The 12298-nt window shown below is 32.8% G+C and overlaps 1 protein-coding gene across 2 annotated transcripts; it reads left to right on the top strand.

The window, feature by feature from the left end:
* Nucleotides 1–4824: 4824 nt before the first annotated feature.
* On the top strand, nt 4825–11897 carry LOC132609411 (probable linoleate 9S-lipoxygenase 5). Of its 2 annotated transcripts, none has more exons than XM_060323387.1 (9): nt 4825–5147; nt 8568–8842; nt 8937–9177; nt 9303–9644; nt 9742–9827; nt 9967–10074; nt 10184–10488; nt 10591–10854; nt 10961–11897. In XM_060323387.1, the coding sequence occupies exons 1-9, from the start codon at nt 4952–4954 to the stop codon at nt 11712–11714; spliced, it is 2571 nt and encodes an 856-aa protein (XP_060179370.1). In that variant the 5' UTR covers nt 4825–4951; the 3' UTR covers nt 11715–11897. The 2 variants fall into 2 exon arrangements, with proteins under 2 accessions (XP_060179370.1, XP_060179369.1); XM_060323386.1 differs by having other exon boundaries at nt 4826–5147; nt 8553–8842.
* The last annotated feature ends 401 nt before the right edge of the window (nt 11898–12298 follow it).

The raw sequence follows: 12298 nt of genomic DNA, 5'->3' as shown, positions 1-12298 counted from the left end.
TTTCTATTTTTGCACGACAAGAATAAATTGAAAAAGGAATTGTCCCTTGAAGTATGTCTAGTGCACGTCGATATGATAGGGATATTAGAATTTAGAAATACTTATGACTTATTCAATCAAAGTACACCAAGGTGAAAGTAGTACCTTTTCTGAGAACCATCCTAGAAATAAAATCAACCAAACTTTTAGAAGACTATGACAAGAGAAAAGTAAGCGTACCCTAAAGTAAGAATAAATTGAAAAAGGAATTGTCCCTTGAAGTATGTCTAGTGCACGTCAATATGATAGGAATGTTAGAAATACTTATGACTTATTCAATCAAAGTACACCAAAGTGAAAGTAGTACCTTTTCTGAGAACCATCCTAGAAATAAAATCAACCAAACTTTCAGAAGACTATGACAAGAGAAAAGTAAGCGTACCCTAATCGAAGAACCTAACGATTGTTTCACTGCGTCATTAATAATTTCAAACTCTAATTATCATATTTCCTCCGTCTCACACGTGGCACAGTTGAAATTTTGAGAGTCAACTAAGTTTAATTTGCTTTGATAGGACTTTCCTTATGTGCCTTTTAAGTATTTTAAGTGGTTAATTATCGTGATTTATAATACTTTTTACGTAATTTTCAAATATATTAACTTCATTTCAAAAAACTTTAAACTTTTATGTTCAATTTTATTATCAAAATTTTGAATACATAAATTTTATTTCAAAAGACTCAAAAATTTTACGTTTGAATTCACGATCAAAATATAAAAATTTGAATCTTAAAATTTTAACGGTGTCACTTAAATTAGAACGAGGGATTAATAATTCATCAGTCAATGAGTCTAATCTAATCATCAAACTCATTTACCGATATTAATTACCAAAAAGAAGTTGACCCAATATCCCAAAACACGTCAGAATTCTAAATCCATATCTCAACACCAGAGACTCAAACTATCATGAATTTATTGCTGTGTTTTTATATGTACAACATGTACCATTTAGTACTATCCATTCTTTTGAAACGCGTTAATAGACCAGGCGGCTAAACTGAAAAGAGTCTTCAAGAGGGAAAGTCTGATATTCTCGAAAGGAATTTGTGCATAAAATTGGGATAAAATTTCAGTCCACTTGTTTGTTTGTGGGGCATAAAGGACCAACAGTGGTGGCTTGAATAAATTATTGAGAAAATAACGTTGAAGAGCAATAATTAAAAGTTGCTAATATAAATAACATAACTTTTGCATCTTAACATAAACAGCAAAGGAATTTGTGCATAAAATTGGGATAAAATTTCAGTCCACTTGTTTGTTTGTGGGGCATAAAGGACCAACAGTGGTGGCTTGAATAAATTATTGAGAAAATAACGTTGAAGAGCAATAATTAAAAGTTGCTAATATAAATAACATAACTTTTGCATCTTAACATAAACAACAAATTTTATATCATTTCTAACATATACATAAAAATCTGTAAATTTATTAATCAAATAAAATATTAATAGGTATCTCACATAATTAGGTATTCACATTTATCATGGGGTCAATTTCCATCAATGCTCCATCAATGCATTTTTTACTACATTTCCTCTTTACTCTCTCTCTCTCGTGAGATTGCTTGAGGGAATTTGTGATAAATTATTTTCATCAAATTCTATTGTAATGTTGAATAGCTTTTTTCTCTAAAATATGTATTTAATTTATGTCAGCTATATTAAATAACTACTGTGTTTATATAATGTAAATATTACACTAATATATCATATAGTGTTTATACTATATTATATCAAATATATGGATAGCGTATATTCAATATAATACATGTAAGTAAACAAAATCTATTATCCATACTATATAAATATGTACAACATTTTAGATATATATGGCTAATATATGGTTTATAGTATATATCTTTGGAATAGAAAATACAAACTACTAATCAAATTTGTAATATGTTAAAATAATATATATAATATCCAAATTCAAATTTTAAAAAAATTGCTAGTATTAAAAAAAGAAAAAAAGACGCTAAAAAAAGGAAGGGTAAGAAAAAATTGATGGTATAAAAAGAAAATAAGAACGGAAGAGATTAGGAAAAAAATGAATCTTTATGTTAGTCAACCGTTATTAGCATTTTTTGAGGAATTAGTTGAGTAAGGGGGATATATTTATGGTAAATATCTTTTTTTCTCATTTAATAGGGGTTATGCTAATATTGTGCAGGATCTTTTTTTTAGGTCTTTAATAGGAGTTATGTTAATATGATAAATATTATTTGGTTGTAATTGATACAATCAATCTAATGCTAAAAATTAGCAATTTCAATTTTAAGATTGCTTTCTTACGTAACTTCCTCTAAATTATTCCCTCCGTTTCAATTTAGTGTTTTACTTTTCTTTTTGATCTGTCTCAAAAAGAGTGTTTCAATTTTAACATTCTACATGGAAAATTTAAGACTACAAGATTTAAAGAACTACACATCTTTAATTTAAGGCCATAAAATTCAAAAATCTCCATTTATTTTTTAAGCTCCGTGTTCAATCAAACCAAGATACTTTAATTGAAATGGAGGTGGTATTGTTGAAAGATATATATTTTTTCCTATCTTCAGCTATATGTAACTCTAGGCACCGTATAGCTGATGTAATTCAAGAAAAGATAGTTGTATGCACTCTTTTAAAAAGTGAACAAAAATTAAATAGCGATGTCCAAATAAAAAGTGGAGAAATTTTAAAAATATACAAATTGCTCAATTATATTGCAAAAAAAAAAAAAGCTTAAAACTTACATTGCAAAGCTTTGGCTCAAAAACACTTTTATACAGTGTTATACACTTATATACAAAAGACAGGTACATTATTTATATAGGTGTTTGAAGGTGTATAATGTGTAAGTATATACACTAAAAAAATATAATTATACAATATTATACACGAAAATACGCACTTATACATATTTATACACAATTATACAATATTGTATAAATGGGTATAAACATAGATCTTGACTGGTTTTGAATAAGAATTGCACTTTTATACAAAACAGGTACATTATGTATATAAGTGTATAAAAATGTATAATAGTGTATAAGAGGTGTGTATACACCCATATACTATACACTATTATACAAAAATTAACTCCAACACCACTAATGATGGAGCAGCAGCAGCTACCAGCCATCACCAGAGTTCTATTCTCCGGCGAACTCAACACCACCACCAGATCTAAGAGAGAGAGAGAGAGAGAGAGAGAGAGAGAGAGAGAGAGAGAAATTTCTGGCGAAAATCACCAGCCACACCACCACTAGATCTGAGAGAGAGAAATTTTTGGCGGTGCCAACCAGCCACACCACCACCAGACCGGCCAGCGAACTCTCTCTGAACTTTTCGGTGGTGCCGACTGCTGCGGCGGCGTAGTTGGGCGAAGAAGAAGAGGGGGAGAGAGAGAGAGAGAGAGAGAGAGAGAGAGAGAGAGGAGAAGGAGGAGGGGGTGGGTGCAGAGAGAGGGGGAGGAGGAGGGAGTGGGCCATTTTTTGTAAGATTTGAAAAGGTGGGTCAATTTTGATAACATTGTTACCCTAGTTAACATACAGTGTAATTAGTCCATAAAACATCCTACTTGTAAAAAGGTCAAATTCAGCTCCAAGCCCAAACATAAAATACAATAGATGAATAGTCATTCGTTATAAAATTATTTATTTGAATATCTTATTTCCTTTCAGACTAAGCATAGAAATTCAATCACTAGGATTAGTAACAACTATACAAGATATATTAGACTAATAAATTAGAAGATGTATTCGATCTATGTCCCTGTAATATCACTCTTAATTGGGTTAAAACAGGAGTATGTATTCAATCTATTTCAAACTTGCACACTTTCTCTCTTCTTCAATATCCAATTATAATCTCATTCTAAATCAATGGTCTCTTACCCATTGTGTCAATCATTCAGAAAAAAAAAAATTCACAGCTGCCTCCCTCAAGCCACAATAGGGGAATATGCTTAGCCGACAATTCATACCATTTTTGGTTTCATTCAACTGAAAATACTTCTACTAAAATAAAAAAAGAAACTCGTTCTTCATTTTCGTTTTCGTGTTTGACATTTTCCTCTTGGTCGTGGTTTAATTTATGTCATTGAGAAGAATGAAGAACAAGTCTCTTTTTGTTTTTGAAATTATAAACCTCTCATGTGGTATCAAGGATTGGGGTGTGTGTGGGCGGGGGGGGGGGGGGTTGGGGTGCCAGGTTGAGGGGGCGGGGGCGAGGTGGAGAGGTTTAAACACCTCTATGACTATATTATTTGTCCTGATATTTTTTAATTGCTACAACGAAATGTTATTATAGAACATGTATAATAAAACATAACATGAAAAAAGAGTTCCACCAAAAACTCGACGGTTTATAATAAATTATTTTAATAAGGGATGACTATTAGATCTGACTATATACATTCAAATTTGGTTAAGTGTAATTTAGAAGATGGTGACAGAATCTTTATGGATAAAATAATGGAACTAGTAGATTTAAGTTTATATATAATATAAAATATTTCAATATATCTAATATACGAATTATATATATATGTTATTGTACGTGCTCAAATGATTATCTCCGATCCAAAATATATAAATCTATGGTAACGAGCGCCAAAAAAGAAAAGATTTATTAACCAAATTGCTTAAAGCAGATCTCCGCCACCCATGTGCTTTAAATCTATTCCAAAAGTATAATGAAGGCTACGTGGAATATGGACTTGGCATTTTTTTTTTTTTAATAATATATTTTGCCAAGTAGATGTTGCTGGCTATAAATACCAGACTCGTGCCATTGCAGCTTCAAATAACCACACTCATCTTTCTCTATCCTTATTTCATTTGTTTCTTTGAAAAGCTGAGAGATCGAAAGTTATCATATAAGTCCTATATTTTTTCACTCTTTCCTCGGGGAACGTATCATCATGGTACTTGGAAAAATTGTGGATGCAATCACTGGGAAAAATGACGACGGAAAAAAGGTGAAAGGAACTATTGTTTTGATGAAGAAGAACGCATTGGACTTTAATGATGTGAATGCCTCTTTTCTTGATGGAGTTCTTGAGTTCCTTGGCAAGAGGGTCTCTTTGCAGTTGATCAGCTCTGTTCATGCTGATCCTGGTAACTTCTCTAGCTCCATTATGGAAGCTTTCATTGTTTAATTTATGTGACACAGTTAAGATAATATTAAGCCGCTGAGTATTACTCCAATACAATTAGATTTTGAGAGTCAAACAATTTAATCTTGACCGTGAATTCAGACATAAAACCTTATTTTTTGAAATAAATTTTACATATTTAAAAATTACTTAAAAATTGCTTGTATAAGTTACAATAATTGACGATTCAAAATATTTAAATGATATATCAAAAAGTCACGGTAAAAACTTGTTTGCATTTCGAAATGCAGAAGCTGTCACATAAATTAAGAGGGAGTAATTCCTAAAATGTCGTGAAACTACTAAAATAGAATCATGTCAAGCATCTTAAAAAATCTCAAAACGAGACGTGTGTTATATAAATTGTGAGCCCAAATTTCTTACAATTTTCTGGTTAATACGGGAAAATGCAGTTATAAATTGGTGCTAAAGGTTGGTTCGGATTTACTTTCCTTTTTCTGAAATGATTAAGCTGATTGTATTTGATGTTATATTTATAAAAGCTTATTTTATATTTAAGAAGTTTAACGTTACTACACTACTAACAGTTTATAAATTTCAAGCTAAAATGTAATTCTATCAAAGTGATTTGTAGTTATGACTTATGATAAATATGACTTCAAAAATCTAGTTTAGGTCAACAGCAATGGTACATATTTGTAGTACGCTTTATATAACATGCAGTTGTTAAAATTAAAAAATCAATTATCATTTTTTTGGATAATACTAACCACATTACATTTTGTTTTATTAGGGAAAGAAACTTAATTAATATAAAAATGTGGATACATCAACGTTAATGTAATTTTTTAGCAGAAACCCAATCCAAATTTTTTGTCTGAAACTCCAGGCCTTTCATTATTAAGCTTTTCAAGCGTGTGCAATGAATGGGATAAAAAAACATCTGTGAGGGCTTCGATCTTAGTCTAAATGAACACGTATTCCTGACAAGATCCATTGCGAATAATTACTGCTCATGCCCATCAGAAATTATTTTATTCATTAATCATGGCCGCATTGAATATGAGATTTACACTTTATAATAGTATATTACGTCTTTTAAAACTATGATTTTAATTAGAACAAGGTTACGTCTATAATTAAAGTTATCTACAGCCAAATGTTAAAATGACAAACAACTAGACTAAGCCTGATAACCGGTTTTAACCGGGCCGGACCGGTAACCGGTTAACCGACTGGCCGGTTTTCTGTTCAAAAATCGGAACCGGCCACCGGTTTACCGGTCAAATAATCGAAACCGGACCTGTCCGGTTGAAAAGTGTCAAAATCTTTTTTTTTTTTTTTGTATTTTGTATATTATATATATATTATAGGTATATTTACATATGTTATATTTATTTATAAGTAAGGTTTATATATTAACTGATTAACAGCAATACAGGCAGCATATACGTGTGTATATATGTGTGTGTGTGTTTAAGTTATATGTATACTATATATACTTATATATTATAACTTAAGTTATTTATAGCTTAATTTTTTTCTAAGTTTATAAATTCGTATTTTATATTATAAGTATATTCTTAGTATATTTTAGTTATTTTTCAAGTATATAACTTTTTAGTTTTTAATTTAAATAGATGTATATTATAAGTATATTCTTAGTATATTTTATGTATATTCCTAACTTAATATAAGTAAAAATATGAACACAAGTAAATAGAAGAAAGCTCAATGAGCCATATATTTTATTCATTCTTGGATAACATTTATTTGCAAGATGTATTTTTTTAAAATTGCAAATAATACATGAATTGCAAAGAAATAGTAGAATAATAAAATCACCAATTCTCAATCATTTGGTTCATTTCGCCCATATCATATTCGGCCATGGAGATATCTTCAAAGTCTTCCATTTGGCCCGGTCCACTTGCTATCAAAGCTACTTCGGATTGTTGTAAAATTATCAACTCCACCAACAATATTATAACTGAAAAATTAATAATTAAAACTATAATAAGACTTTATAATATTTATTTGAGAGAAATTTAAAGTAGCTAATTATTGCAAAGTAACTATAATTGATAGATTGAGATTTGAGAGAAAGAGAAGAGTGAATTGATGTGGATTAAAATGGAAATGGAGAGGGGTTTATATAGGGGTGGGGATGCGTTAAAGTGTTAAAAAAAATTTGGGGGTTTGGGGGGAGGGGGGAGGGGGGGCAAAAAATGAGTTGGGACCGTTTGGCAACGGTCATTTTTGCAAATGGACTGTTGCCCAACGGTCCATTGGGCTGCCAACGGTTACAATTTTTTTTTTTTTCAAATTCCACCGGTTTAATCGGTCCGGTTTCGGTTTCAAAAAAATTGAAACCAGACCAGTATATAATAAACGGTTAACCGGTTTCGGTTTTACCGGTCCGGTTACCGGTTTGAACTGGTAAAACCGAACCGGTTGACGGGTTTAAACTAGACTACATAAAGAACAGTTTCTCTAATAATACTTAAGAAAACAGTAAAAAGGAGAAGAAATTGTAATCGACCAAATCCTATTTGGATTCTCGAATTTTCTTGTGGAATTAAGTTGTTTATTAAGATGATTTATGTAACTTGATTCCTGGTGGAGACGTGAGGAAGTTGCTAACCTCAACTTAGATTTTATCTAAGAATTGACAAGTAGTAGAATGATATCTCATATTTGACTAGTCAATTACGCATCATTTGAAGTTCTCTTGGTCAATTTACTTACAACATGCCGGTATACGAATTGTTTTACTTAATCATGGTGTATATTTATTTATAATTTCCTTCCCACACTATAGTCAAATAATTTCAGTAAATAAGCCGTTGATAAGGTGCTAAATTTATCGAGGACCAATGAAAGACACTTCTAACATAAATTGTAGGATTTATTTTCTTACAAAATAAGAAGAGAAATTTGTTGGAAATGTGCTTGTAGTTGCCTTTTTTTTTTTTTTTTTTTTTTTCTTCTTTTTCTTGTAGTTGCCTCAAAAAAAGGAAACAGCCCATATTAGACCAAAGAGGGTTCCGACATTTCTTCTTGTTAACACAGAAAATCTAACTCATTCCTACGTAGAACTCTTAGAGTCCTACTCATAATTAATAGGTGTGGAAGGGATAGTGATTAACTAATAAAAAGCTCCTCTTCTTTCAAATCAAATCTTGGGATTGATTCTGCCTTCCTCTGAGAAATTAATAATGGGCTACCAGTGGGTTTAAAATAAAGTCTGTCCTCTTGAACCTATAGGACAAAAGGAACTCAACTAAGGGCACCTAACAATGAACAAACATCTTATCTCAGCTACATGATATTCCACATATTAATTACCATATTCATAGTATAGTACTTTAATTTTTTTTTTTTTCAATTTGATCCATCTCTGCAGTAAATGGTTTACAAGGGAAACGTAGCAATCCAGCTTATTTGGAGAACTGGCTCACTACTCGAACCCCATTAGTAGCAGGAGAATCAGCCTTTGATGTCACATTTGATTGGGACGAAGATATTGGAGTTCCAGGTGCATTCATCATCAAGAATTTGCATTTCAATGAGTTTTTCCTCAAGTCACTTACCCTTGAAGATGTTCCCAATCATGGCAAGATTCATTTTGTCTGCAATTCTTGGGTTTATCCTTCTAAAAGATACAAATCAGACCGCATTTTCTTTGCTAATCAGGTACCGTTACATCAATCATTTAGGCATATAAAAAGAGTAGCTATTTAGAAAGAAGAATTTTAATTAACAGTGTTGTAATTACGTACTTATGCAGGCGTATCTTCCTGGGGAAACACCAGAACCATTACGCATATACAGAGAAAAAGAGTTAGTGACCTTAAGAGGAGATGGAACTGGCAAACTTGAGGAATGGGACAGGGTTTATGACTACGCTTTCTACAATGACTTGGGTGATCCAGAAAAGGGAAAACAGTATGCAAGGACTATCTTGGGAGGATCTGCTGAGTACCCGTACCCTCGGAGAGGAAGAACAGGCAGAAAGCCAACAAAAGCAGGTCACATATATGTTTCATTTTCCTACAATGCAACATTTATTGTTGTCCGAATCATTTAGCATGTTTATTTTGAAAAAGCAACTTCTAGTGACATCGTTTTTTTTTTTTTTTTTTTTTTTGAACAGATCCTAAAAGTGAAAGCAGGATTCCACTACTTATGAGTTTAGACATCTATGTACCAAGAGATGAGCGTTTTGGACACATTAAGTTGTCGGACTTCTTGACGTATGCTCTGAAATCCATCGTCCAGTTCCTTATCCCCGAGTTTCAGGCTCTCTTTGATAGCACCCCTAATGAGTTTGACAGCTTTGAGGATGTACTGAGACTTTATGAAGGAGGAATCAAATTGCCTCAAGGACCTTTTCTCAAAGCCCTCACTGATAGCATTCCTCTAGAGATTCTAAAAGAAATCATCCGAACCGATGGTGAAGGAAAATTCAAATTCCCAACTCCTCAAGTTATTCAAGGTACTGACGTTACTTCCTGTGACGTACCAAATACCAATTGCCATTTTTGTGTTATTCTCGTTCGTTGTTATGTATGACTTACGAATTGTTTTTCCAGAGGATAAGAGTTCATGGAGGACTGATGAAGAATTTGCAAGAGAAATGTTGGCTGGAGTAAATCCTGTCATAATCAGCAGACTCCAAGTAAGTTGGCTTCATTGCTCATATATCTTAGATATATGATTTGGAAAGAGGAGTTTGTAACGTATATTTGGTTTCTTTCTACTTTATCTTTCTCTCCCATGTTTATAAACATTGACTTGTCTTTTCTTATTATCCGTAGGAATTCCCTCCAAAAAGCGAGTTGGATCCTGAAGTATATGGGAACCAAAACAGTACAATAACCAAAGAGCATATAGAGAATGAGCTGGATGAGCTAACAATTGACGATGTAATTCATTTATCTTTATCTTTCAGACTTGTGTGTTCAAATACTTCGAGTAAGAGTAGATTCCTTTCAAAAGCTGTGAGTAATAAAGAGTTTGCAATATTATTTACAGGCAATCAAGACTAACAGGCTTTACATACTGAACCACCATGACATCCTTATGCCGTATGTGAGGAGAATAAACACGACAAACACAAAACTCTATGCCTCAAGAACTCTGCTATTCTTGCAAGATAATGGAACAATGAGGCCATTAGCAATTGAACTAAGCTTGCCACATCCAGATGGAGATGAACTTGGTGCTGTTAGCAAAGTCTATACCCCCGCTGATCGAGATGTTGAGGGTTCGATCTGGCAATTGGCCAAAGCTTATGTTGCAGTGAATGACTCGGGTGTTCATCAGCTAATCAGTCACTGGTAAAATTCTATCAGAAGACTTCTCTAAGGGTTTGAGTCACAATAACAACTTCAATACTTTGTAAAATCATATTAAATTAAGATGTATGGTTATCTTCTCAGGTTGAATACACATGCAGCGATTGAGCCATTTGTGATTGCAACAAACAGGCAACTAAGTGTGCTTCACCCGATTCATAAGCTTTTACATCCACATTTTCGTGACACGATGAACATAAATGCTTTGGCAAGACAAATCTTAATCAATGCTGGTGGAGTTCTTGAGATGACAGTTTTTCCTTCCAAATATGCCATGGAAATGTCAGCTGTAGTGTACAAAAATTGGGTTTTCCCTGAACAAGCACTTCCTGCTGATCTTGTTAAGAGGTAAATTACAGTTTCAGAACTATCTTTACTAGAAAAATATGGTTGTTCATGAGGTTTTATGGTATTCTAATTTCGCTAATATGACTATGATATAACTCAATTGTAGAGGAGTGGCAGTAGAGGACTCAAGTTCCCCACATGGCGTTCGCTTACTAATTCAGGATTACCCATATGCCGTTGATGGTTTAGAAATATGGTCAGCAATCAAAAGTTGGGTAACAGAATATTGCAACTTCTATTACAAATCAGATGAATTAGTTGTGAAAGACAATGAACTTCAAGCCTGGTGGAAGGAACTTCGGGAAGAAGGACATGGTGACAAGAAAAATGAACCTTGGTGGCCTAAAATGGAAACGCGCCAAGAGCTAATAGATTCTTGCACCATTATTATTTGGATAGCATCAGCACTTCATGCAGCAGTCAATTTCGGGCAATATCCTTATGCAGGTTACCTCCCAAATCGCCCAACATTAAGTCGAAGATTCATGCCAGAGCCAGGAACTCCTGAGTATGAAGAGCTCAAGACAAATCCAGACAAGGCATACTTGAAAACAATCACTCCTCAACTGCAGACATTACTAGGAATTTCCCTCATAGAGATATTGTCAAGGCATCCATCAGATGAGATTTACCTTGGACAGAGGGACTCATCTGAATGGACAAAGGACCAAGAACCACTTGCCGCTTTTGAGAGGTTTGGGAAGAAGTTGAACGAAATCGAGCATCAAATTATACAGATGAATGGTGATGAGAAATGGAAAAACAGGTCCGGCCCTGTTAAAGTTCCATATACATTGCTCTTCCCAACAAGTGAAGCAGGTCTCACAGGCAAAGGAATACCCAACAGTGTGTCAATATAGCGCTTTTATTTCAATTTACAGTCTCAAGTTTGTTTCCTTTTTTTTTTTTAAAAAAATCTTTTGTTCAATTACAGTGTCAAGTTAGTGTGATGTAATTGTTGTTTGGTATACTTTCAAGTACATTAATAAACTATTACTTCTCTTGCAAGCAAACTAAAAGATAAAAAGGGCATAGTCCATCTGCAAAGAGATGCTTGAACGTCCAACCAAGTGGTCCATTATTTATTCTTTTTAGAGAAGGTTTTGCACTCATCTTCTCTATAATGAAAATTTTCACGCTCATGTGAATGACAAATTTAAAATAAGTTACTTATTCTTTTTCATTACTATTTCCTCAACATATTCCTATAAGATGAATGCTATGTAATGATTGAAGACTTGAATAAGACAATAATCATGTTCTTCCCTCTATATCTCTTATCTTGTTATAAAATAATAAAGGTAAAGAATAATATTATAGAGAAAGATAGAGAGAGGGGAGAAAAATTATTTTTTCTCTCGAGGGATGATGATATAATGAATGAAAACCCTCTATTTATAAGGAAAACTTAACTTGGTCCCAAAGTAACTAAACCTAACTTTTC

The sequence above is a fragment of the Lycium barbarum genome, chromosome 9, assembly GCF_019175385.1.
Source record: "Lycium barbarum isolate Lr01 chromosome 9, ASM1917538v2, whole genome shotgun sequence".
Lineage (NCBI taxonomy): Eukaryota > Viridiplantae > Streptophyta > Magnoliopsida > Solanales > Solanaceae > Lycium > Lycium barbarum.
The sequence above is the reverse complement of the archived record's forward strand: the minus strand, read 5'-3'. Positions and strand labels throughout refer to the sequence as shown.

Excerpts from the sequence above, each read along its gene's own strand:
- LOC132609411 (XM_060323386.1), top strand. The coding sequence starts at position 4,952 with ATGGTACTTGGAAAAATTGTGGATGCAATCACTGGGAAAAATGACGAC. Across the intron at positions 5,148-8,552 it reads CTCTGTTCATGCTGATCCTG|TAAATGGTTTACAAGGGAAA; the intron begins GTAACTTCTCTA and ends CCATCTCTGCAG. Across the intron at positions 9,178-9,302 it reads CAGAAAGCCAACAAAAGCAG|ATCCTAAAAGTGAAAGCAGG; the intron begins GTCACATATATG and ends TTTTTTGAACAG.